Below are 27963 nucleotides of genomic sequence, written 5' to 3' on the forward strand. Positions count from 1 at the left end.
TTTGAACGGTGGGGCAGCCGTTGTAACTATACTTGAGACCTTAGAACTTATATCTCAAGGTGGGTGGCGCATTTACGTTGTAGATGTCTATGGGCTCCAGTAACCACTTAACACCAGGTGGGCTCTGAGCTCGTCGACCTATCTAAGCAATAAAAAAAAGCATGAAATACCCACCGAAAATACTTACTCGTAGCAAAGAACGTAAAAAAATAAAACGACAGCGGCTGAGCCAATTTTTTCGTCGATAAAATATTTTTTCGCATCTAAAGGATACATTACAGATTCTATACGGTACATTTTAATGAGCATAAAAACTGTGGTTGACGTTCGCTTTATTCCCGCCCTTTTCACCCTCTGTGACAAAACGCCGCCATATTGCGCAGGCACCGCGTTACCCCGAGTGCCTGTTACGAATATTCCTTGTTTTCTAATAAATAAAAAATACAAATTCACTCTTAATTCAACTGGGTTTGGGTTCAATTTGTAAAGTTTTATTATTATTGACCCAATCAATAGGGTATGTTTGTAAATTGCGTTTACATTTACGTAATTATTAACGGTAGATAGAACAGATATTTTATGAATTAGTGGAACCGAAAACAAAATGTATGTAACCTATACATACTTTAATAAATTAGTATTTTTAATAATATTTAAACGAAATTAATACAACAAAGGGAATAAATTTTAATTTTTTAATTCCTTGTATTCATGTATCAAAGTTATGCTTAGATAATATCCATTAAATACTGAAATGTGTAGACTGGCGCACTGGACAATTCATTCGCTCATTGGCAATTGTATTCTATCAGCCCACAAACGTCCACTGATCAGATCCCACCCAAGCCTCGCCATAAAGATCGGTCTTTTTCACTTGCAACGAAAAATTAAAATTCAAATAGGTAACAATTATTTGTTATGGCAATTAAAACGAACATTGTTAGAATCATCTATTTAAATGATTTTATTATTTACCGCCGCCCAAATTGTAAAAAAAGGTTGAATTCCCAACAGCATTGTAAAAAAGCCGTCCCATATCTCGAACCGGAAGGCATGAGTTATAATTGTAAATAGACATGCTTTAACAGAAACCGACTTCAAATAGAAAAAAAAGATATTTCAAAAAAATGTTCATCAAATTCTATATTCATCGACATCGGTTGGCGTGGTATTGAGTTATCGAGTTATTCATCGATTTGTCGCGCACGTACTTAATGCAAATTGAAGACTTATATGGCTTTCTCATGGATACCATTATCAGAACTGGACTAAAAGCGTCAGCTTTCTATTAAAAAAAGAATCATCAAAATCGATTCACCCAGTCAAAAGTTATGAGGTAACAAACATAAAAAAACATACAGTCGAATTGAGAACCTCCTCCTTTTTTTTTGAAGTCGTTTAAAAAAATAAACAGGATGGTGGTACCTACCTTCCAATACATAGGTACAACTAGTAATGTTGAGATCGATATTAATCATTACAAAATTAACTTCTTCAACGTTCATACAACTTTAGTCACTTTTCGGGTGTACAATGTTTTTGTTACAAAATAATAAGTATTTTCGCGAATTAATATGACAATTTTGAGTAATGCTCGTCGACTTTGAACTAGAAAAGAAAATCAACGAAACATAAAAGCTGCTAAGTCGAGTGTCATGAAAATCGTGAATACCGTTGACCTTTCAGGAATGCTCGTGACCCCGTGTTAATAACCTCAGCCAAACCGAAGGTAATAATAATATTGCTTCAACGAAACATCACCATTGACTTCAATATTTTTTTATCGCTTAGATGGGTGGACGAGCTCACAGCCCACCTGATGTTAAGTGGTTACTAGAGCCCATAGACATCTACAACGTAAATGCGCCACCCACCTTGAGATATAAGTTGTAATGTCTCAAGTATAGTTACAACGGCTGCTCCGCCCTTCAAACCGAAACGCATTACTGTCTTACAGCAAACATAGGCAGGGTAGGAGTATCCGATGGCCAATCGTTCGATTATAGCCATTGATGATGAGATGTTTCATAATTATTTGAACTGCGCAAACACTGATAAACACTGATTTGTATAACAGATTGTACTCCCGATACGTGGACAAACATGATGAAACATTAAATACCTTCAATCGAATGGTACCTATAAGTATCATTATTTATACGATCAGTTGTCAGCTTGTTTAATTTTTTGTTTTTATCTGATCAGTAAATTGTGATATTCATGTTTGAATCGTTTATTTCTTTTTATGTATTTTTTCTTTTTTATTGCTTATATGGATGGACGAGCTCGCGGCCCACTGGTGTTAAGTGGTTACCGGAGCCCATAGACATCTACAACGCAAATGCCGCCACCCACCTTGAGAAATGAGTTGTAATGTCTCACTTTTAACAGTTACAACGACTGCCCCACCCTTCAAACCGAAACGCATTACTGCTTCACGGCAGAAATGGGCTGGGCGGTGGTACCTACCCGTGCGGACTCAAGACGTCCTACCACTAGTAACTATGCAAACAATAATTTTGCGGGTTCGATTTTTATTACACGATGTTATTCCTTCACCGTGGAAGTCAATCGTGAACAATGGTTGAGTACCTACGTATTTCATTACAAAAATTGGTACCCGCCTGCGGGATTCGAACACCGTTGCATCGCTCGATACAAATGCACCGAGCGTATTATCCACGACGACTTCTAAAATAGTGATATTTACCATTATACCATTGGTGGTTGATTAATTGATTATATTTTTGATCTTTTTTCAATCTATAAATACACCGCGGTCTCTATCTCAATTTCTCTCTTTAGATAATTCTTGTCCGTCCGATGATTAGCCCTGTAGAGATTCCTCTTAGCAATAACAGCTCCCATTGTAGTTTGGTGCTCACTGAGTTTCTCGCCGGATCTTCTCAGTGGGTCGCGTATCCGATCCGGCGGTAGATTCTGCGAAGCACTGCTCTTGCTAGGGCCAGTGTTAGCAGCACTCCGGTTTGAGCCCCGTGAGCTCACCTACATGTTAGCGCGAAGCTGAAATAGTCTCTCGAGGCTCAGCGTAAATAGGAAAAAAATTTAGTTTAGTATTTTGCATGTGTTGATTTCATATTAATGAAAAATAATGTGTCATATTACACACTTACTTACTAAAAATAAACACGAAATTCTGCGACTTGAAATATGTAGTTTAGTGACGAGTTAAATAAATACAACAGCATAATTCGATATTCGTTTATTACAACAACACCAAAAAACATTATTCAAATTACAAAGACACAGTAATTTCTATATTATTAAAATACAAATATCTGAACACCTCAATATTACGTGTCTAATACAAAAATTCATTGCGTCATTCCCGAAATTAGCTAGGAAAACGAATTTTAACTGACGCGACTGAAAAGAACGAACCCTTCTCTCTTCGGATCTATCCTCATAAATCACTTAACCTCTTCAATCTATCTGTCTATATATATAAAAATGAATTGCTGTTCATTATTCTCGCTAAAACTCAAAAACGGCTGGACCTATTTGGCTAATTTTGGTCTCGAATTATTCGTGGAAGTCCAGGGAAGGTTTAAAAGGTGAGAAAATATAAAAAAGCTCGGAATTATATTAAAAAAAAAAATGTTTTTCCTTTGATGTGTCTTTTATTTATCGATTGAGGCACTACGAAGTCTGCCGGGTCAGCTAATATAGATATAGATATCTCTGATTCAACAAAAATTTCTTAATCTATTTCTCTGTATATAATATCTTAAATGAGAAAGTTTGTGAGGAGATGCCGATTTAAACCATCGAAAAAATAATCAGAAATAATTCGACTTGCGAGGGAAGGGCATAAAAATGCATTTCGGTTTGAAGGGTGGGGCAGCCGTTGTAACTATACCGAGACCTTAGAACTTATATCACAAGGTGGGTGGCGGCATTTACGTTGTAGATACCTATGGGCTCCAGTAACCACTTAACACCAGGTGGGCTGTGAGCTCGTCCACCCATCTAAGCAATAAGAAAAAAGGTAACGCAGCCAGTATCTTGGGAACTGTGCCCCTTCAAGCGCATTGGAAGATTTGTTCTACTGTATCAATTGATTTATGTTAAATTATTATGATTTGCTAAGATTGTTGACATAATTATTGACATAAATTCATAAATGATTTTCAATTAAAAGTATATATATATATATATATATCTAAGCTTAAAAGGCAAACGTAACTAAGCGACAATAACGGCTTTATACATAAATGATAGGCAATAACCATATTCGATGCGCAAATAAATTTATATTTCTAGGTCTATTAAAATCATTTCAATCCTACGGCTAGATTCGTTAAAATAGAATTTTTTTCAGGTATTTCAAGTCACGTTTGCCTTTCAAGTGTCGATATGTGTTCATATATAAAATCGATCGATGACGCTACACATCACTAGTTATACCTAAGTCTTATTGATCTAAATGCTTCAAGAACCAAAGGGCGGCGTTGATAAGATTGTCCATCTCAACAAGCGGCGACGATAACGAATGATTGTCGTCGTACAGGTAGACTCTGAAATAACAACGTTGACGGGTCTACAACCTCGTCGTGTGGCGGAGCACAGTGGGTCGATTCTATGATTTTAGTGACTTAGGGACCAACTTTGTTTTTTTATAAATTTTTTTATGTAGATAGATAGAGCTCGTTAATCTCAATAATAATTGTTTTGGGCAAAAATTACAAAAACTTTATAGTTTGGTCAGAAAAATGTGTTTTGTGATTTTTTTGTATGGAGCGGGTCACATTAATTTAAATTCCTGCTAAGTACCGCGAGGTCCCGTTTTGAAACTTTATTTTCCTTATACCTTGTCTAGTCTACTATCATTTGATGCTATGAACATGTGCATAAAGTTGCAACTCTGCCAAATAAATGGATCGAAAAAATTTAATAAATACATAGAATAAAAACCTTTATATTTTTTTTCGTAAGTGCTTTTAGGTTAAATTTGATATGGATTAGTAAGTAAGAGCACGTAATAATACCCATAATTACATAATACCTAACAACAATACATTTAGTAGGTCTCTAATTATGCAATATCTCTAAATATTATATATTTTGTTTCACCTTTCGATCTTTGGGTCAGAAAAAGAAGATTTTGTAAAATATCCTCATTAGTCGACGTTCTACTTCTCATTATTGAATAACAACTCTCTGTATATTTCCGAAAATCTTTATTGCGAGCTTCCGCTGCCTCTTCCGAGAGTTTACCTATACGAATGGCACCAAAGTTCTTCATTATTGTATATCACTGCCATGTGCCAACAATTTATGGATACTGGAAGGGATATATAATACCAGGCATATAAATTAACATACAATACTGCAGTATATCTAAAAAATTCGGAAAAATTGGAAACGCGCTCTCCAGATGCAACAGAGTGAAGAATCACGTGAAACCTCTATTAAATCTTTACGTATTCCTTTATGCGGGCTGTTTCTTCTGCATCCCTGAAAAATCTTCTGGCAGTATTGCCATCATTGGTTGTTCTTACTCCTTGCTTGACAACATCTATAAGTAAACCGCATTCCTTTTTAAACGCTTGCTGTATAGCACTTTTTCTGGTTGTTATTTTTTCTTTGTCATCGCCCCTTGCAACTCCATTTCTTGAAGTCCAAACGTTAAGACGTAAACAAAAAAAGTGTCATTTAAAAAATTATCTCACAGGAAACTACATACGATGAAAAAATTGTGAAGTAATAAAATTATATTTACCGATATGAAGTAAGCACTCCATGCATCTTATCCAGGCATGTAAAGATGGCATTCCACACTGGAATATTTCTTCATTGTTTTCTCTTTGATAAGCAAGTCACTCCAAAAAACTGACGGTTTTGCTTTGCAAATATCACAGACAGCAGAAAATGTTTCTGACAAATATGAGGTTATTTTGCCGTCTATCATCATCATGTGCAATTGATGCTTAACTTCAACTTGTTTGATTTTTGATGGCTGAAGTCTTTCTATTTCTTCTGTTATGCTAGCTTTTATAATTGTCACTGTTGACTGCGTTTCTTTTGTAAATTTAAACATTATTGGACGGCAATAAAAAGTTGATGAGGGTAGGTCGTTTTCCCAAACAATTATTCCATCAAATTTCTGAAGCCTTATAGGAACTAGACTGACCATGAAAATAGTTGAATCATCAAACTCTGTTTCAGTTTTTTGTTTATAATTACTTTGACCTGGGGCTCTATCAAAGCCTATTTGCTTATAAGCAGTAGCTCTCTTGCAGACTCCAAATCTGAAGTAATCACATCTAAAAGCCTATATAGCGCCAATTTTAGTAATGCTTGCATTTTAATAGCAGCTCCTTCTTCAGTAATAATTACCTCGTCTTTCCCTGGATAACATTTGGTCTTTTCTTGCTTAATTTTATATTAAGAAGGGTATAAATCAGACCCATTTTCACTTGCTGCTTCTCTTAGGTTTATATACTGCCACTTCATTTAAGTGAAACCAATATTGCATCATCGGGAGAATATGGACTACTTTTCACTTTACTTGTAATTAAATACTCCTTAACTTTTTCTAGATCTTCAGGGTGATTTGACAAGTGGTTCATAATTTCTCCTACATCTTCATTTCTAGTGTTTCTCAAACTAGCAATTGTAGTAGCTTTCATTTCATCCGGGGATAACGAAAGCGATTGGTAAATTTGTTCAATGCGTCTTCGTTTTTGCCTGGATCCCAGTTCTTCAAAAGGTTTTCGAGGTGCAAAAATAGATGTCGAGGCTTCTGTAGTACATTTGAGAGTGGTACATTTTCAACATCTTCAGTATTAGAAATCTCGAGCCTTTCATGTGCAGTGTTGATAGTTTCAGGTATCATTCCTTCGGGCCAGTTTATTGCAAATTCTAACCAATCATATTTTTTTCTTATAAACTGTGCTAACATGCGACTACTTCGTTTCCATATTGCACTTATATTTGAACAAAATTGCGTACAGAATTTTTGGAGCTCAACATTTTTCTCTTCGGTCACGTTTATTTGATTTTGTAGGAATTGAAAGAGTTTTTTATTATCAGACAGCGACTGTAGTTGCTCTCTTAAAATCATAATTCTAAATTGTTAACAAAATTATCAATTATAACGGAAACAGCAAGATCACAACGACAATCACGAGATGTTAGTAGTAGTACGAATAAACGAACACTAGTTAGTATATAATAAACATGGTCACTTTATACTTCCAGAGACAAACAAATGTTTACTATATTTTCTACTACCCAGTAATGGCTGCTTAACTAATTATCCTCATTAAATAATGTTAACTATCCTAATAATTAGAGAGATTGCTTAATTAGAGACCTACTAAATGTATTGTTGTTAGGTATTATGTAATTATGGGTATCATTACGTGCTTTTACTTACTAATCCATATCAAATTTAACTTAAAAACACTTACGAAAAAAAATATAAAGGTTTTTATTCTTTGTATTTATTAATTTTTTTCGATCCATTTATTTGGCAGAGTTGCAACTTTATGCACGTGTTCATAGCATCAAATGATAGTAGACTAGACAAGGTATAAGGAAAATAAAGTTTCAAAGCGGGACCTCGCGGTACTTAGCAGGAATTTAATTTAATGTGACCCGCTCCATACAAAAAAATCACAAAGCACATTTTTCTGACCAAACTATAAAGTTTTTGTAATTTTTGCCCAAAACAATTATTATTGAGATTAACGAGCTCTATCTATCTACATAAAAAAAATTATAAAAAAACAAAGTTGGTCCCTAAGTCACTAAAATCACAGTATCGACCCACTGTGCGGAGGGGGAGTGGGGACCACCACCACAAGTTCCAGCTTGAAGGGTGGGGCAGCCGTTACGTAATGAAACTAAGATGTCACAAGACAAGACATCACTGGTGGTAGGACCTCTTGTGAGTCCGCGCGGGTAGATACCACCACCCCGCCTATTTCTGCCGTGAAGCAGTAATGCGTTTCGGTTTGAAGGGTGGGGCAGCCGTTGTAACAATACTGAGACCTTAGAACTTATATTTCAAGGTGGGTGGCGCATTAACGTTGTAGATGTCTATGGGCTCCAGTAACCATTCAACACACCTGGCTGTGAACTCGTCCACCCATCTAAGCAATAAAAAAAATTAAAAAAGACAATTGGTGGTATTTAGGTTGTGTTATCGATGGGATCCAGTAACCAATTCCCACCAGGTGGGCCGAGAGGTCCTTCGCCCAATTACGCGACAAGAAAACGCCACTGAGTCGAGTCTCATCCATACAGTACAATAAATAGCGCTACCGACCTGGTCGGAACACCATTGGCCTTGAGCCTCCTCGCGTACTCCAGCCCCTGGTAGTGGGGGACGCGCTTGTCCGCAGAGCCCAGCATGAGGGCCGTCGGGGCCTTCACCTTGTGAGCGTGGACCAGAGGCGAGCACCGGCGCATCGCCAGCAGCTGCTCCTCTGAAGGCGGTCCCTGCTCCGTGAATGGGAAACCGGCTTCCACCGCACACCTATTCACGCATAATTAATTCACGAATTTACAGCGATATAGCTTCTTTACTGCGTTAACTTTTACTAGGCAGCCATGTACAGATTATAAAATATCGACAGACTATATAATGTCACGCCCGTTGCCCAAACGATGAAACAAGTACGGTACTTAATTAGGCCAAGTTAAAATGTGGTGTGGTGTTGGAGACGTCTCTTCAGAATTAAGTGGGCCGTGCATCGAACCAACGTTTCGATCCTGAAAGAGCTCGACATCAAGGAGAGACTATTCGGGCACATCACTCGTAATGAGGACTCCATTGAGGAAAGTCGAGGGCAAAAGATCTCGCGGACGATCTCCAACACAACGGACCGACCTCATAAAATCTGTGACTCTCTGCAACATAAATGATTGCTCTCACTCTGCCAAAACACCTTGCCACATCGCGTCGCATCGCGAGAGCATCGGTATCGCAGGATCCGACCGATGCATGACCACGACCACTCTGTCAAGAGTGTACGAATAGAACGAAAATGTGAAGTCATTGACCGGAGACTTACCCGTCCAAATTATCAGCGTAATGTCCTTTAGTCGCCAGGTCTATGAGGGGATTCCTCATGACGGTAGCTCTAAACAGATCCGGGAAACGTCCCGCTAGGTGGGCAACCACGAGCCCGCCATAACTTCCTCCCTTCAAGAAAACCGTCCCGCTCAATCGTGCGTCTCTGTCTAATACGGTCTCTAGAGCGAGATGACAATCTCTGACGTCATAGCTTCCTACGTTCGATATGAGAGAAGCGACGCTCGCTTCTCCCGAGCCGGTCGAGCCGCGGTAGTTAACAAGGAGCGTCGCCATACCTATCAACACAGGTAAAGTCATGAACGATGCACAATCTTTACGTAACTTTACTTATATTTAGTCGCGATTCGAAATCACTGAGCAATATCGGTTGCGTTATCTATTTAAAGGAGTTTGTACGTTTTTCTGCTAGGGTTGCGCATGCTATGTTATAAGTGCGTGCGCGTTAAGCGTGATATCAAAATACGCAATTCGCAAAGCCGGTGTCCGCTAGTGAGGCAGAGGAATGTATGGTAATTCGCTTACTATTTTAATTCGGCTCAAAGGAACAAGATTTCGAAGAAGAAGTATTACGAATGTGACACTATATAACATCGATATAAACATAGCTGCCTAGCATAGTAAGAACGGGAATGTTTTTATTAATCGCATTACATGTAACTGACGGTCTCTGAAATAATTTTGGATATAGTCTAATTTGATTGTCAATATATTATTGCTATATTAGTATATGTGAGAAAGAGAATGTGCAATTTCGCCACATTAAATGTTCACGAAGTGAAATAGTTAAGTAAGAAATAACACTTTGAAGAGTTAAATAAATTTTACAAATTATTCGATTCACGTTATTTTTATTATTAGTAAATTTAGTGACAAAACAATTACGTTTTACAATAAGTCATCAGAATTTTAATAAATAAAAATCGACCTTGACATATATACCAGCGACAATGAATCCTTTAAGATGAGGACGAATCAAAGAAAATAGTTTTCAAGGGTACAGTATGCCGATAGCTGGTCCGGTAGGCAGCGGCTTAGTTGTAGTACCCCTGGCATTGCTGACGTCCATGACGGTAACCACTTACCATTAGCTGGGCCGTAAGCTCATCTGTCTACATGGGGCTGAAAAGCATAGAAGGCATTGGAAATCAACTATTCAAGCACAGTTCCACTACCATGCGCGACACGAACACTCATGTAACGGAGCCCGGCTGACTCACCAATCAGCGATGTCCGTGGAGTTGAACATGCTGGCGACGTCTATGACCGGGTTGCGGCTGACGACCACCTTGAACAGATCCGGGTACTGCCCGCTGAGGTGCGCCACCAGGAAGCCCCCGTGGGAGCCGCCCATTAGACACAATTTACTCTCGTCGAGACCGAACCTGGTCACGGCCGTCTCCGTGGCCAGCTTACAGTCTTTCACGTCTGCGTCGCCCACGCGCTTTGGCAGGAACGCCACAGACGCCTCCCCTGCCCCAGTGGACCCTCGATAATTGACGTGCAGTATGGCGAAACCTAAAATAATTTACAATTTTTTTTTATTGCCCTTGTAAGCAGACGACCATACGGCCTATCTGATGGTGAGTGGTTACGTCGCCCATGGACTTCAGCAATGCCAGGGGCAGAGCCAAGCCGCTGCCTACCGTTAAAGTCGATAAAGCTCTAATATCACACGGGTGGCGGCTTGAAGGGCGGGGCAGCCGTTATAACTATACTCAGACCTTATATCTCAAGATGGGTGGCGCATTTACGTTGTATGGGCTCCAGTAACCACTCAATACCAGGTGGGCCGTAAGCTCGTTCAACCATCTAAGCAAATTTTTTTTATGGCTTAGATGAACAAAAAGTGGTCACGCCAGTCAGCTCTCCTTGAACCAGATGTCTATCTTTGGACTCTGGGGGGTCAGCCTGTTGAACCACCTCGGTCCCCCCCGAATTCCTACCCCGAGCACTGATGCTCTAGTCGACCCGCACGGGTTCGTTCGCACTACCATCTTAACCGGATTCAATAAGCCACCGGACAGCAATAACAAAACAATCTACAGAGTAGTTATTGTACAATATATGTTACATATCGATCAGGCTATTTGGCTCTAACGACATTTCTCCAACTTTTCAAGAGATCTAACGACGAAATTTGGAAAAAATATCATAACAAAAAAGACTTCTCCGGCTATTTCAATGGAGTAAACTTAATTGAAGTTCAATTAAAAACATCGAACTGTTGATGCTATATACCAAATAAAACGGACCTTTAATTACAAAGAAAAATGTCGCTTAAACTAGATAAGCCTTTCACTCCTCGAAATACTATAATATACTATCTATACTAATATTATAAAGAGGAAAGATTTGTTTGTTTGTTTGTATTGAATAGGCTCCGAAACTACTGAACCGATTTGAAAATTTCTTTCACTGTTTGGAAGCTACACTACTCCCGAGTGACATAGGCCATAATTTTTTTTTGAAAAAAATTAGGGATCCTTACTAAAACTCTAAAAATGTAACCCCAAGGTGTAAAAAAATTACCTAAAATATTCTTTACATGGCGTGCCCTGCGAAAACTATTAATGATAGTATAAAATAATGTACTACGACTTTGTAGAGCATATTATTATATACAAAAAGTGTCGCTACAGCATATTTCTAACTATTATAGTAATGCCGCAATAAGTGTTCTTTTATTTAAAAAAATAGAACAACGTCAAATATCGTTGAAATTTTTGTTAAAGGTCCGAGCCGAGTCGGATCGGGGCGCTTGTAAACTATAAACAGATATTGCTCAGCAATTAATGGGCAGATATTCAATATTAGGTTTTTTTATTCGTCTGCTTTATTGTCCGTTGCGGTATCACGTTAAATCAGTGAATCGATTTTTTATCGATTCGATCGTTTGTTTTCAATCAGGTGTTGTCTATGGGCTACAGTCGCCCGCACGCTGACAGCGCCACCTGGCGACGCGGGGCAGTGGACCGGGAATTTGTGAATAAGTCTTTAATATCTAGCTTCCATCACACAAATTGCGTACACGTGGAAATTATTAAGTAATCATTTTCGAGGGATATTTTAGATTTAAATTTCTGTAATCCCGGTTACGCTCAACGCCAGAGTCAGATTTGGATAATTTTATATTCGACAAACAAACAATATTGGGTCGATTATAATAAACCTTAAATGATAATACCTAATGACCTCTCAACACTAGTCCGCAGCATCTGTTCACGACTTAACCTAACCTAATCTATCTTAAAACGGAGGGAGCCTGGAGATCAGTAATACAGGTCGTTGAGCCTAGTACAGACTTCAGCTCTTTCAAAGGCTTACAAAATAAATTATAAGGTTAATTTCCAATTGTATTTGTACTTTACCTTTAAGAGAGAAATAAATAAATTATTATTGTTATTATTTCACTCACCCAGGTCATTGAAGAAGGCCGCCTCAAACGAGTAGCTGTTTGTAAAGTTGGAGTGAGGTCCGCCGTGGGGCCACACCAGCAGGGGCAGCTTCGAGCCGTCCTGCACGCTCGGGGAGAGGTATATCGCCGAGAAAGACTCTGTGGGATTGAGCAATATTGAGCACTCGTTAGCTTTAGTATATTAGAAGCCGTCGTGGCCGGGATAAGACGTCCGGTGCATTCATATGTAGCGATGCACCGGTGTTCGAATCCCGCAGGCGGGTACCAATTTTTCTGACGAAATACGTACTTAACAAATGTTCACGATTGACTTCCACGGTGAAGGAATAAAAATCGCGTAATAAAAATCGAACGCGAATAATTATAATTTGCGTAAATACTGGTGGTAGGACTTCTTGTGAGTCCGCACGGGTGGGTACCACCACCTCATTTATTCCTACAGTGAAGCAGTAAAGCATTTCGGTTTGAAGGGCGGGGCAGCCGTTGTAACTATACTTGAGACCTTAGAACTTATATCTCAAGGTGTGTGGCGCATTTACGTTGTAGATGTCTATGGGCTCCGGGTAACCACTTAACCCCGGATGTGGTGTGAGCTGTTGCCTGGCGGCTGGCGGCTCCACTTACTGACGGGGTCGGCGCAGTCCGCGTGCTCGAGCTGCAGGTAGGTGACCTCGGAGCGAGCCAGGCCGGCGGGGACCTCCGGCTGTGACGTCACCGGCATCCACTCTACCTCCGCCTCCGAGCCCCGCGCCGGCAGTCTGGCTACGTACAGCTGCACAACACAATAATGAACTCTCTGTATTATAACGTAAGGTTCTCATTCGTAGTCGATGGAATGAGGATATTTATGTATATCTAAGCTTGAAAGGCAAACGTGACTAAGCGACAATAACTGCTTTATACATAAATGATAGGCAATAACCATATTCGATGCGCAAAAAAATATATATTTCTAGGTCTATTAAAATAATTTCAATCCTACAGCTAGATTCGTTAAAATAGAATTTTTTCAGGTATTTCAAGTTTAAATTAGTCCACTGTAAAGTTCACGCATTGTCGCTTAGTCACGTTTGCCTTTCAAGCGTCGATATGTTTACACAGAATTCAGTTAGTATTAGTATATGAGTGAAGGAACGGAACGGAGCGATATGGAGGAATGACAGATATGGAGCATGACTGAGTGAGAGAGATAGAAGATGTCGTGTTTGGAAGTGAGAAAAGAGGCGAATGAATGCGAAACATCTAGTTTTATTGCATAAGCAACAGGGGAGTAGTTTCCGGACGCGACGGCGCGCAGACGCAGGGTAACCCGGAAGACGAAAGACGTTGTATTGGAGTTACTTTAGTGGTGGCAGGACCTCTTGTGAGTCCGCACGGGTACCACTACCCCGCCTATTTCTGCCGTGAAGCAGTAATGCGTTTCGGTTTGAAGGGTGGGGCAGCCGTTGTAACTATACTGAGACCTTATATCTCAAGGTGGGTGGCGCATTTATATTGTAGATGTAGATGGGCTTCAGTAACCACTTAATACCAGGTGGACTGTGAGCTCGTCCAACCGCCTAAACAATAAAAAACTAAAAAAAAATTGAGTCGATCTATCGACAGTACGTGTTTTAAGTGTTAGATTACACCAAAATCATACGTTTCGTGTGGCGGCAGCCATCACAGAACAGTTTAGGAGGCTTAAACGACAAAGGGAAGATCTTCCACCGAGCGGGTGATATTGCTCTGTAGACCGACGGTCCCAATGTTGTTGTTCGGAACTTGTATATGAGTCGTCTATTATCAAAGCCGGCAATCTGACTTTTGAACTATATTGGTAAATCAGGAAAACGAATTATTGACTTTGTATTCCATTGGCAGTCACGAAACTCTTCGGAACGACATCTTAGATAAATAACAGGTTAACTATTAACCTTTATTTAATGCAGGTTTTGAACCGTATTCTTTGAAGGAGACGATTATATTCAAATCAATCTGTATTGACATATCAATAACATTTTTTTGTCCAAATGCACAGATTGCCACCTTTGATAATAGACGACTCATATATGCGCTTTATCTTGAAAATGTCGTAAGCGAGATTCAGGCATCTGTCAAATATCTTGTGTTCTGTGATGAAGTGCGAAAGCTGCAATTGTTCCGTCGCAGGTCACCAGTTTGGGAGGCTTAAACGACAAAGCGGTAGGCAGGTTTTAGCGGTAGGCAGCGGCCTGGCTCTGCCCCTGGCATTGCTGACGTCCATGGGCGACGGTAACCACTCACCATCAGGTGGGCCGTATGCGCGTCTGTCTACAAGGGAAATAAAAAAAAAAAAGACAAAGGGAAGATCTTCCACCGAGCGGGTGATATATCCTATATGTGGGTTGTTGTGTGCGTGTGTAGGAGCTGCGACCCGCCTGGCTGGGGCTGGTGAGGCTGGAGTGCGCGGCCAGTATGACGTCATCGTGCACGTCCAGCACGCTCGTCGACCCCGCCGCTCGACGGATTGAAATGTCTATCATCCCGCCGCTCTCTGGTAACAACATACAAACATTACTGTGCCATTACAGATAGATTGAAATCGTAATCAACAATGAACATTATGTGGATTTATTTATCTTTAACTAGTGTGGCCCCGCGGTAGTCGAAATTCGACTATAATTAATTGAAATTATAAGTTTGTACATTATTATGATTTTATTGTCAAAGACTATTAAAATTTATTATATTTGTATAATCACAGATTTCGCCAAGATTACACTACAGACAAATAATATTAAAGATTAGTCTATTCTCAATCTGATCACAGATTATAAGCACTTACAAGTTTGACAATATATTTTTATTTATTATTATTTTTTTCCCTATCTATGCTGATAACCTTGAGAGGCTATTTCAGCTTCTCCTTGACGTGTAGGTGAGTTCACAGAACTCAAACCGGAGTGTTGTTAACACTGGCCCTAGCAAGAGCAGTGCTTCGCTGAATCTACCATCGGATCGGAAAGGAGACCCCCTAAGAAGATCCAACTAGAAACTCAGTGAGTTGAATTTTTATTTATTTATCCTGAATAAAATTGTATCTATTCATCAAATTTATATTAATCTATGACACCCAAGTGACAGTGACCCTAGTTGACACCAGTGTGGCCTGGCGTGGCGTGGCGTTGACGTTGGCGTGGCGTGACGTGACGTGACGCACGTGTGCACACGAACGAATCATTTAAAAAATGAATCAATGATCACTCTCACCGATATCAACAACATAACTCCTAATTTCGTTCTTTTGGGGCGTCGAAAACACGATTCTCTTCGCGTCCTTGCTGAAGCACCGCGCGGGCAGACTCTGCGAGTAGATGCCGTGGAAGTCCCGACCGTCGTCCGTCCTGGTGACCGTCTGCACCAGGTCCACTATGACGGTCAGCGGCGCCTCCTGCGACACGGACATTGCTAAGTGGCGGCTGGGTATGCCAGCGCCACCTGCCGGCGGCTATCTCTTGCATTAAATTAAAACCTGTCAGTCCCAATATTAAGTTTAAGCCGCTTAATCAGCGCCATCTGTTGACTGAACTTGGTACTTTTCAACGACATGTTCTAGAAATATGTTGCAAAAATTAAAATGGCCGTCATGATAGTGCAACGACACTTCGATATCGTCGCACATTGTTGTCCACAGGTCCCCACCGCTTCTTTGCCGTTTGCAGCGATTTTTGAAGCGTTATGTCAAAATTTTTACACTCACCGCAATGTTACCAGTGACCAGTTGGTGTCCGGCGTGGTGCGGCCCGCGGGCGACCCGCTGCAGCCACACGGGCACGCCGCGGGGGGACAGCCGCGCCGCCCGCACCGACACGCCCTCCGGCGACAGTCTGCCTGGTACCGAGGTCACATAATCCCATCATGAACCGGCTACTTAAATGGTGTTACGCCGGTAATAATAAGGCCATCTATCGCCGAATAGCCGAACGAATATCAAAGGATCTAGTAACATCTAAAACGCTCGAGAAGTACAACGCCATCTATTGTCGATAGCAGAAACACAAATCGAAGGTACTCGACTTGTTAGGAACGTTCTCGACGATTCTAGGGACTTCCTATCGCCTATAAAAGCTTTGCAGAGATGGCACGCAGTCAGTCGGTAATCGGAACTGCTCAAAGCGAACCAGCGAGCGGATCACCTGAAGCGAAGCGGAAGAAGCGAACTACGAGTTGTAAAGTATTTTGTGAGTGTTTTATGTGATAAATATGTCGTGGATAGCGACTTTTGGTGGTATTAAGACGTTGTTTTGATTATTATTTTATATGATAAAATGTTGTTTTGATAAATATCACAAAAATGTGGGGTGGACGCCGTAACGCCGGAGTATAAAATGGCGGTGCGTGGACAGAGTCGTCTCAGTCCGTCTCAGTCAGCCAGTCTGTTAGTATCTCGGTCAGTCTCAGGCAGTCAGTCTGTCAGTCAGTCGGTCTGTTGGAACGAAACTGTCGGTTTATCCTGTCATTGTGAAAATTATTTGTTGAAAGTTTCAATAATTAGTATTCAAAAGTTATTATTGACTTTTATTGCAATAAACTGAGTTCAACCGAATACCAATGATGACGGAAACTGCCGCTCAGCCATCCCCGGGGCCGTCAAATACAATTTTAATGTATACTTCGGTAGATTTTTTATTTATCCCGAACCCCAGCGCGTAACAATAATAAGAGTTTACTCACTCAACGCTTTATCGTCTTCCAGGGACAGAGTGAACACGTGTCCGGGTCTGTTCGTGCAGAAGATGAGGCCCAGTCGGCGCGGCTCCGTGCTCCACGCTATCCCGATGACGCTTTTGCCGTCCAACGTGAAACGTACCTTACAATAACGTTTATTGTTTACTGGTGGTAGAGCGATTAGTATAGTAGTGTAGATAGCAATAAAGTGGATAGCAAAAAATTTTACTGGTGGTAGGACCTCTTGTGAGTCCGCACGGGTAAGTACCACCACCCCGCCTATTTCAGCAGTGAAGCTGCCGTTGTAACTATACTTAGACCTTAGAACTTATATCGCAAGATGGGTGGCGCATTTACGTTATAGATGTCTATGGGCTCCAGTAACCACTTAATACCAGGTGGGCTGTGAGCTCGTCCACCCATCTAAGCATTACAAAAAAAAAGTATCACACAGCACATCCGTGACCAACACCAGCAGGCACTCGCGACTTACACAATTACAGCCACGAATCGACCAAACTTAAGTCACATTAAGGTAGATAATCGCATAAATTGAAATCAGGTTCATAAGTCCTTACTTGTCCCGGACACCAGTCTTCGGGGAGGCCGTCCAATACGGTGAAGCTCTCGCTCTCGATCTTACAAATGACGATGACTGAGGCGTGCTTCCCGACCAGCTGCTCGCCCCAGTCCTGCCGGTATATGTACTCCTCGCCCTGCAATGTGATCAGTGTGTTTTAGTGCCCACGAAAACAGTATAACAAAGATACGTATGGCAATAGTGCGTTGCCGGTACGAGTGACGCCATCTGTCGTTGAATAGCAAAAACGGATGTTGAAATAATGGGAACAGCTCTTGAAAATTGTAGAAGATTGTGGACATGGGGAGAGTTTTCTTCGAAGCAATACGATGGACGGGTCACCTCAAGAAAGCGAATAAGTGAATTATGATAGTGAAAAATTTTTTTTTCGGGTCGGCGTCCGAACCTCCTACGAGTTCCCCGCGTCTAGGGGGCGCGCGGACTATGTGGGACCTGCCGATCTGTAGAGGTTGGGAGCAGCGCGGGCCCAAAGATGTTTAGGGCCCCACCGCACTAAGCGATTCCCCTTGCTCTCTCAAACCCGACGTAAGATCTTCGCCCACGTGAAGCTAATGTTGTGAGCAATTTACAGAGGGCGCTACCTTACAATTATTTACTAATGACAAAATTTTACATATACTTAAGACGTTTAGGATAATTGTATTTTAATTTTGGAAGGTTTCACTTCTACCACGTGTGAATTGCACACATTTTGTATATTTTACTTAGATTATGTATTACATTATTTAAAACATAATAAATTTTGATGCAAAACTGGCCTGTTTCAACCATACCTAGTTTCAACCATAGAAACAGATGGCTTTATAAACATTATTTTTGCGCGTTAATTTTTTTGCCCGCGAAGCAATGTAAAAGTAAATTGAAACCTCTGTTATCTCCATACAAACTGTGGTAAACTTGAGTCACTTTTGCGCTGACGACCTCATTTATGGATTGTTCTTTATGCGCCATTTATCAACAAACTAAGTACATAAAATCCAAAATCGGTTTTGTGCCATCGAAGCCGGGAAGTTAATTTTGTAAAGCCAAACATCTATTTTTTTTTCTTATATCGGCTCTTTATATACCTAATTCCATAGAATATTTAATATTTTTCTGTTTCTACTCCTATATATATATATTATATTTACCTATAAAATAATATACAATATTATGAAGCGTGACAATAATTATGATCACTACACATTTTGATAGGCAGCGGCTTGGCTCTGTCCCTGGCATTGCTGGAGTCCATGGGCAACAGTAACCACTCACCATCAGCAGGAACGCATGCTGGTCTGCATTCAAAGGCCAATAAAAAATAAAAATTATTAAATTAATTTCTTTGCAGGGCTACCGAATGTCCGAACGATAGTCAATTAAAAAAAAAAACTTTTCACTCTTTCCACAACCGACCTGTTTTTAATTCGACCCTAATAGATAAGAGACCATATTTTATCACGTTAGGTGGCAACCTTATCAAAACCACAAAGAACTACTTCGATCAACAATAGTAACTACTTACTATATAACTAGTTACTATTGTTGATCGAAGAAGAACTATTAATAACACTCTTCGTTGTAATGAACTTTTTATCAACATGACATTCATAGACTACAGTTTTTTTTTTGCTCTATAGGCTCGATATATATGAGCATACAGCCCAGCTGACCGTGAGCGATTACCTTCGCTCGCGGACGTCAGCAATATTACGGCTACAGCCCTTGAAGAATAGGTTTTATGAGAAGCAAAAAGTAATCGAGAAATATATCATACTAGCTGACTCGTCAGACTTCGTAGTGCCTCAATCGATAAATAAAAGACCTAAACTTTTGTATAAAATAAACTGAAAACAAACAAAAGAAATTCGTCCGACGAGGGACACATAAAAGGAAAAACAAAATTGTTATTTTTATTTCATTCCGAGAATTTTGATATTTATCTACCTTTTAAACCTTCTCTGGACTTCCACAAATAATTCAAGACCAAAATTAGCCAAATCGGTCCAGCCGTTCTCAAGTTTTAGCGAGACTAACGAACAGTAATTCATTTTTATATGTATAGATAGATAGATAGATTTAGTACCGTGTCAGAATAGATAGAAGTAGACGTATTATATTTAAAACTAATCATGTTCAAGACATTGTCAAAACTATATTAAAAGAGACAAGGATTGTTCGAGAATAAATTTTAAAATCTATGCATTCAATGCCGCATCACGACAAGAATTCCAAAGAAATAATGGTAATATTAAAAGGTACCTTTCTCGGCGTCTCTTTACTGTCGGACTTGGGTGTTTCGGCGGGCTTCCTCACGATGTAAGGCTCTGCTTTGGCCAGTTTCTTTTCCGCGACGTAAACGATAGCGCTTTCATCCTGCGACCAGTTCAGGCAGCCAAATTCGGCTGGAAACATTGTTAAGCTATTGCATAGCTTCTATCGAGGGCCTTAAGCGCGGCGACTGAATTAAGAAATTCCGTAACGAAAATAACCTGACACCCCCACTACGCCTACTATGTAGCTCGCGTTCAACAAATTCACACGTTGCCCTGGTGTAGTGTTTGTGAATAAGCGCGCGGCGTGACGTCGCACTGCATGGGCATCATGAAAAGTCTGCCCATCTCTCTCTCACGCGGTCTAGCTTATGAGTGTGAAGGGGACAGTTAATGTTTTGCTTTTGTTAATGTTTATAAATATAGCGTGGTCTTATTTTTATTATTGTATTAATATTAAATTATTATTGTCTAATTGTAATTGCATAAGTTGATAAAAAATGCTTTGCAATAGCTTTACCGCGGCAGTCCCCGAGTGCCACACGTCTTTTATTTATTTATTTCTTTGTGGCAACCTTGACACGTAAGATCGTAGTGCCTGTTATACAACCAATGCCCGGCCATCCTGCTGAATTTCTCGCCGGATCTTCTCAGCGGGTCGCGTTTCCGATCCGGTGGTAGATTCTGCGAAGCACTGCTCTTGCTAGGGCCAGTGTTAGCAAGACTCCGGTTTGAGCCCCGCGAGTTCACCTACACGTTAGGACGAAGCTGATATAGCCTCTCAAGGCTATCAGCATAGGTAGGAAAAAAAAAGTCCGGCAACTTGGACTTTTTTATTTATTGCATTGATGGGTGGACGAGCTGACGGCCCACCTGGTGTTAAACGGTTACCGGAGCCCATAAACATCTAGAACGCAAATACCGCCACCCACCTTGAGATATGAGTCATAAGGTCTCAGTATAGTGACAACGGCTGCCCCACCCTACAAACCGAAACGCATTACTACTTCTCGGCAGAAACAGGCAGTGTTGTGGTACCTACCTGCCTCATTCATGAAGAGTATTTGTATGCTCTAAATATTACAATGCTTATGTTTGCCACACACCTTGAGACATGAGATAGTAGTCACAATTGTAAACAGCTTTCCTTAAAAAAGCATCGCATGACTGCTACGCGGGAAAAATAGCCAGCAGTATTGCACCACGGCGCAGCATCTGAATACCAAGTGTTAGCATTGCTTCATATTCGAGTGGTTACCATAAATGAAGCCGTCAGCGCAAAAGTGGTCTAACCCACAATTTTTCCTAATCATGCTTATATACAATATTGCAATTTAAATAAAATATAATAAATTTTGATGCAAAACCGGCCTTTCCATAGTTTCACCCATAGATAACAGATGGCTTTGTAAACATTATTTTTGCGCGTATTTTTTTTGCCTACTACAATTAAATTCATAAAAACTTAAACCTCATTGCTCCATAATAACTATATTAGGCCACTTTTGCGCTGATGACCTCAAATATACCATTAAATTTATAGGCAAAAAACCTCACAATCAGCGTAAACATCCCCGTGCAAATCCAGCGCATTGAGGTCGATGCAGTGCGCAAGATGGTTCTTGCTCCACACTTCGAGGTACTGCTTCTTCAGGTCCTTCTGATTCCTCTCCTCCCTGATGACCGCTCGGTAGGTCTCATTGGGGGAAACGGCCGAGAGGAGCCTAAAACCAGATAGCCGGTTGTCTTTTGCCTTTTAGCACTCTAAAGCCCCGAGTTGTAATTACTTTTATATTCGGGCGTCGCCCCCCCATCTACCAAGCAATGTCATAGCTAATGACACACACACTGGGAAAATACTTGAAACGAAATTAAGCTCTCAATTTAGACTTTAAATATTTTTCAATTATAAAATGTTAAGGAGCTATTTAAACCCCTATTGTGAAACATTCTTTATTAGTGCTCCACCTGTATTGGTCTTAGGAGTGATGTTACATAGCCTTCCTCAATAAATGAGCTATCTAAGACTGAAATAATTATTCAAATCCGACCATTCCTGAGATTAGCGCGTTCAAACAAACTCTTCAACTTTATAATATTAAGTATAGATTTAAATAAATAGATGATGACCGGTTTTTTTTATAACGCCATCTTGTTGTGTCTTTAAAGCGATTAGTTGCCCTCAATTAAGAAAAATAGTATTATTATTCGCCAATAGATGTCGGGAAGAGTTAATTATTGAAAACACGAATAAAACAACATTTTCTGAAAATAAATCGTAGCTAGATCGATTTATCGCCCCCGAAATCCCTGTCTACTAAATTTTATGAAAATCGTTGGAGCCGTTTCCAAGATTCAGATTATATACATATATATTAATATACAAGAATTGCTCGTTTAAAGGTATAAAATAAAACTTACTCATTACTGATATCCGTGCCAAAGCCGCAATCGGCTATGACCTTTAAGCTCTCATTCAATATATAACTTGAGACGAATCTAGTGTTCTTGCCTCTGTCCGTGCTCCGGACCGTCCATTTGACGGTGACCCTCGAAGTGTCCCTGCTCAAGTGCGCGCCCACGATCGACGGAACTTTCGAGAAGTTCTTGTACAATCTTATCACGTTTTCGAACTGAAATTGTTATTAAGAACATAAACTGAAAGATATTAAGGGTATAATTATTGTAATGCCGATACGAGTGGCTTTTTTTTCTACCTAAGCCTTGAGAGATTATGTCAGCGTAACCCTAACGTGTAGGTGAGCTCTCGCGGCTCAAGCCAGGAGACGTTGCTGATACCGACCCTAGCAAGAGCAGTGCTTCGCAGAATCTACCACCGGATTGGAAACGCGACCCACTGGGAAGACCCGGCGAGAAACTCAGTGGGCGACAAATGTCGCTATCTGTCTAAGAAGTCTAATAAGGTAAACAAATATCGAAACACCTAGAACATTTCTTGAATGTTCTGGAACATTGTGGATAAAATTGAAACGACTGTAAAAACATGACATACAATACATAGAGAGATTTCTTCAGCTGACAAAGCTGTTGTTCCAAAGAGCGAAGTAATGCTGCAAACAAACCAATCTCTTAGGAGCTTTCAATGTACTGGAGTAACTTGTAGATAAAGTGCCCGAATTACGAGAACTCGACAAACAATATGCGACCTAAAGCAGTCGATATAGTTATTAAATTAGGAGGAATATTCGAGCGCTCCATGACACTTGATTAAGACTTGTCTTTCGATCATATTGATCAAGTAATTTTGTGCCATGCTCACGAGATTTACACAGTAAGGCATTCAAATCGTAAAAATAAATTAAACTGATTTTTTTTAATTAATGAATGACTTTTAGTAATTTCTGGTATCTATCGTGTTACAGTCCAATTAAGAGTAGGGCAAAATCAAATCTTACAGCCGGTCTAATAGATGAGCTTGTAATAAATGATAATTCTAGTGTTAATACTGCTATTCAACACCGTGAAACTTATGATGTTGTCAATTACAATACAAGTTCTAAGATTATATTACTAAAAATACAAACCTCTTTTGACATTTTGATAAATGCTAATTACGGACTTCTCTTAAAATATTTGTTGCGCTATACAGAGAGCAACGATGACAATAAAATGAAGCAGTGGGAACTGAAAAGAATAAAAAAAGATTTTATAAGTTTTCTTCACTATTGGTGATAGCGCTTAGATTAGTAACTGTAGCAAGATGAAACAAAATGTAAACTCTATACTCAATGGAACCACGAGAACGAAACTAATGATCTACTGATCCCTTGACTTTACCTTATTACATTCGTTTTTGATTATTTAAAATTTTCAGGCAAAAATATTCATACATAAGACATGTTCACGATTGACTTCCACGGTGAAGGAATAACATCTGTATATATAAAAATGAATTGCAATTGCAGGCAGCATTGGAGGAAGCTGGTGCAAAAACTGGACCAAGGTGGCCACGACCCTCAGTAATGAGGAAACGACAGAGAAGAAGATTCGTTAGTCTCGTTAAAGCTCGAGAACGGCTGGACCGATTTGGATAATTTTGATCTTGAATTATTTGTGGAAGTCCAGAGAAGGTTTAAAATGTAAATAAATATGAAAATGCTCGGCATTAAATAACAATTTTGGTTTCCCTTTGATGTGTCACACGTCGGACGGATTCCTTTTTTTTGTTTTAAGTTTATTTTATACAAAAGTTTAGGTCTTATTTCTCGATTGAGGCACTACGAAGTCTGCCGGGTTAGCTAGTCGTGTAATAAAAATCAAACCCGCATTACACACAGAAGCCTAATGTAACCCGCAAACATTATAATTTGCGTAATTTACTGCTGGTAGAAGCTCTTGTGAGTCGGCGCGGGTAGGTACTACCACACTACCCGTTTCTGCCGTGAAGCAGTAATGCGTTTTGGTTTGAAGGGTGGAAGGGCCCACATCGTGGCTATACAAAAATTAACCCTTAAGTCCAAGAAGTAACCCTTTAGACACCATAATACGAATGATGATTATGTGCAAATCATACGAGATAAAAGTGTCAACTCTAATTATATAAAAGCGTTAGTTAAATATTTTAATTGTATTAATAATAATAAAATTGTATTGTCTTTGTGTTCTAATACATTTAATTTTCAAGTCGGTATATAATGCTGATAGCTATGTGACATAGATAAGCGCTATCAGTATTTTATGATTGAAACTAAGTAGTATATACGTCTACAATATTATACTTTGTCCGAGTCTTTTATGTTTGATGTCACATCTGAAGTCATCGTGGCCTAAAGGATAAAACGTCTGGTGCATTCGTATGTAGCGATGCACCGGTGTTCGAATCCCGCAGGCGGGTACCAATTTTTCTAATGAAATACGTACTCAACAAATGTTCACGATTGACTTCCACAGTGAAGGAATAACAATGTGCAGTCAGGCGGGAGCTCCGACTCCTGGACGTCCATAAGTCGAGTGGGCCAGACGGCATCCCTGCAGTGGTTCTGAAAACGTGCGCCCCTGAGCTGACGCCTGCGCCAACGCGTTTGTATCGCCTCTCTTATTGCACTAACAGGGTTCCGTCTTCATGGAAGACTGCCCACGTCCACCCTATCCCCAAGAAGGGTGACCGGTCGGACCCATCGAGTTATAGGCCTATCGCGATAACTTCCTTGCTTTCCAAGGTGATGGAGCGAATAATAAATATACAACTCCTGAAGTATCTGGAGGATCGCCAGCTGATCAGTGACCGACAGTACGGTCTCCGTCACGGTCGCTCAGCTGGCGATCTTCTTATATACCTTACTCACAGGTGGGCTGAAGCCTTGGAGAGCAAGGGCGAGGCTCTTGCTGTGAGCCTTGATATCGCGAAGGCCTTCGACAGGGTCTGGCATAGGGCACTTCTATCGAAGTTACCATCTTACGGAATCCCCGAGGGTCTCTGCAAGTGGATCGCTAGCTTCTTGGATGGGCGGAGCATCACGGTCGTTGTAGACGATGACTGCTCTGATACCATGACCATTAACGCTGGCGTTCCACAAAGTTCGGTGCTCTCCCCCACGCTTTTCATCCTGTATATCAATGACATGCTGTCTATTGATGGCGTGCATTGCTATGCGGATGACAGCACGGGGGATGCGCGATATATCGGCCATCAGAGCCTCTCTCGGAGCATGGTGCAAGAGAGACGATCGAAACTTGTGTCTGAAGTGGAGAACTCTCTGGGGCGAGTCTCCGAATGGGGTGAATTGAACTTGGTTCAATTCAACCCGATAAAGACACAAGTTTGCGCGTTCACTGCGAAGAAGGACCCCTTTGTCATGGCGCCGCAATTCCAAGGAGTATCCCTGCAACCTTCCAAGAGTATCGGGATACTTGGGGTCGACATTTCGAGCGATGTCCAATTTCGGAGTAATTTGAAAGGCAAAGCCAAGTTGGCGTCCACAATGCTGGGAGTCCTCAACAGAGCCAAGCGGTACTTCACGCCTGGACAAAGACTTTTGCTCTATAAAGCACAAGTCCGGCCTCGCGTGAAGTACTGCTCCCATCTCTGGGCCGGGGCTCCCAAATACCAGCTTCTTCCATTTGACTCCATACAGAAGAGAGCCGTTCGGATTGTCGATAATCCCATTCTCACGGATCGTTTGGAGCCTCTGGGTCTGCGGAGGGACTTCGGTTCCCTCTGTATTTTGTACCGCATGTTCCATGGGGAGTGCTCTGAGGAATTGTTCGAGATGATACCAACGTCTCGTTTTTACCATCGTACCGCCCGCCACCGGAGTAGAGTTCATCCATACTACCTGGAGCCACTGCGGTCATCCACAGTGCGTTTCCAGAGATCTTTTTTGCCACGTACCATCCGGCTATGGAATGAGCTCCGCTCCACGGTGTTTCCCGAGCGCTATGACATGTCCTTCTTCAAACGAGGCTTGTGGAGAGTATTAAGCGGTAGGCAGCGGCTTGGCTCTGCCCTTGGCATTGCTGAAGTCCATGGGCGACGGTAACCACTCACCATCAGGTGGGCCGTATGCTCGTCTGCCTACAAAGGCAATAAAAAAAAAAAAATATCCGTGTAATAAAAATCAAACCAGCAAAATTATAATTTGCGTAACTACTGGTGGTAGGACCTCTTGTGAGTCCGCACGGGTAGGTACCACCGCCCCGCCAATTTCTGCCGTGAAGCAGTAATGCGTTTCGCTTCTGAGACCTGGACCCTCAGGCCCGGACCCGATCGAGAATTGACGCATTTGAAATGTGGTATTGGCGCAAAATGTTGGGCATATCATGGACGGAGCGCCGAACAAATGTGTCAATTTTCTCAGAGCTAAACGTCAAGACCCGTCTATCTACAATCTGTACGCAGCGTCTCCTCAAGTACTTCGGACATGTGGCCCGACGAAATCCTGACAACTTGGAAAAACTAATACTTGTAGGTCATGTAGAAGGAATGAGATGTCGAGGAAGATCGCCAACCAGGTGGACGGACATTGTAAAGGAGGCCACAAATACCAGCATCCGGGCGCCATTAAACAGGCTGAATGCAGGCAACATTGCTTCCAATGTTGCCTCTTCTTCAAGCTGGAGCAGAAACTAGACCAAGGTGGTCAAGACTGTCAGTAATGAGGAAGCGACGAAGAAGAAGAATAAGATATTTGGAGTTGTGTGTCCAGGTTGGAATTATTGTTTTCTTATAATTTATATTTTCCTAGTACTCATTACACAGGAGCAAGATCTAGCTTGATCCATTCTACTTGATGTTTTACTTTTAATATGTTTCAATTACAATGAACATTTTGATTTCATACACATTAAAAAATACCTCCAAACCCTAAGTTAAAACTCCAAAATACTAGGAACTTATCTAATACCACTTACCTTTTCTTACTCACAAAAAAATGTATATTTTGTTTGTAAGTATCCAATTGAACTTTAAAGGTAATTAATCTAAAAAAATTACAATGTAATGGATATTATTTTCAATTGGACATTTAAAATAAAATAATTGCAAATATGTATATCTGTGACTTGCAATTTTGACAATAAATAAAAATTAACACTTTACTTTTAAAAACTATTATACACATTCAGTGTTTTATATCATTATGATCATACAAGCACTGAGCTAATATTGTGTTTACAATGATAATAACATTTAATACTAAAATGACCTGTTTCGATTATAATTTATAATACTAAAAATGTAAGACCTCCACGAGAACTATAAATTTTTACCTTAAAATGTTTATTTGTAAATATTACATATGTGGAACAATTCGCACACAATTAAAAACAAATAGTAATGCAAATTGGCAAAATACACTATTATGTAGGTACATACGGTCTACTATTACCATGACATGGGGTAAATTGGGATCCTGGGGTAAATTGGGACAAACCTGCGGAAGATTCTCAAAGTACCTGTAACACGGAATCTACTTAATTT

At 40.5% G+C, this 27963-nt stretch overlaps 1 protein-coding gene and 1 long non-coding RNA gene across 7 annotated transcripts; both read right to left on the minus strand.

Annotated features, from left to right (window-relative positions):
- Positions 1–3208: 3208 nt before the first annotated feature.
- LOC114241309 (acylamino-acid-releasing enzyme) lies at positions 3209–27873 on the minus strand. 6 transcript variants are annotated; one of them, XM_089734249.1, is made up of 16 exons: positions 27753–27808; positions 27396–27464; positions 23570–23669; positions 22446–22657; positions 21582–21748; positions 20014–20156; positions 17750–17887; positions 17178–17313; positions 16204–16334; positions 15714–15894; positions 14882–14997; positions 13107–13254; positions 12483–12620; positions 10285–10582; positions 8297–8506; positions 3209–4538 (listed from the first exon to the last, which is right to left on the minus strand). In XM_089734249.1, the coding sequence occupies exons 3-16, from the start codon at positions 23579–23581 to the stop codon at positions 4436–4438; spliced, it is 2133 nt and encodes a 710-aa protein (XP_089590375.1). In that variant the 5' UTR covers positions 23582–23669; positions 27396–27464; positions 27753–27808; the 3' UTR covers positions 3209–4435. The 6 variants fall into 6 exon arrangements, with proteins under 6 accessions (XP_089590375.1, XP_028027898.2, XP_028027896.2 ...); XM_028172097.2 differs by lacking the exons at positions 10285–10582; positions 27396–27464 and adding an exon at positions 9045–9342 and having other exon boundaries at positions 27753–27873; XM_028172095.2 differs by lacking the exon at positions 27396–27464 and having other exon boundaries at positions 27753–27872.
- Positions 5185–8287, minus strand: LOC149501076 (uncharacterized). The gene is made up of 2 exons (XR_016324475.1): positions 5744–8287; positions 5185–5634 (listed from the first exon to the last, which is right to left on the minus strand). It is a non-coding gene; the product is annotated as an uncharacterized LOC149501076 (long non-coding RNA).
- Positions 27874–27963: the final 90 nt, after the last annotated feature.

This window comes from Bombyx mandarina, chromosome 17 (assembly GCF_030267445.1).
Source record: "Bombyx mandarina strain Sakado chromosome 17, ASM3026744v2".
NCBI lineage: Eukaryota > Metazoa > Arthropoda > Insecta > Lepidoptera > Bombycidae > Bombyx > Bombyx mandarina.

Bases quoted from the DNA above. Each gene is read 5' to 3' on its own strand.
- LOC114241309 (XM_028172097.2), bottom strand. The intron at 13,255-14,881 runs GCGGGTCGCAGC...TGTGTTGTGCAG, and splicing joins GCCTCACCAGCCCCAGCCAG to CTGTACGTAGCCAGACTGCC. The intron at 4,539-8,296 runs GTCGGTAGCGCT...TTGTTATTTCAG, and splicing joins GCCAATGGTGTTCCGACCAG to AGTCTACCTGTACGACGACA.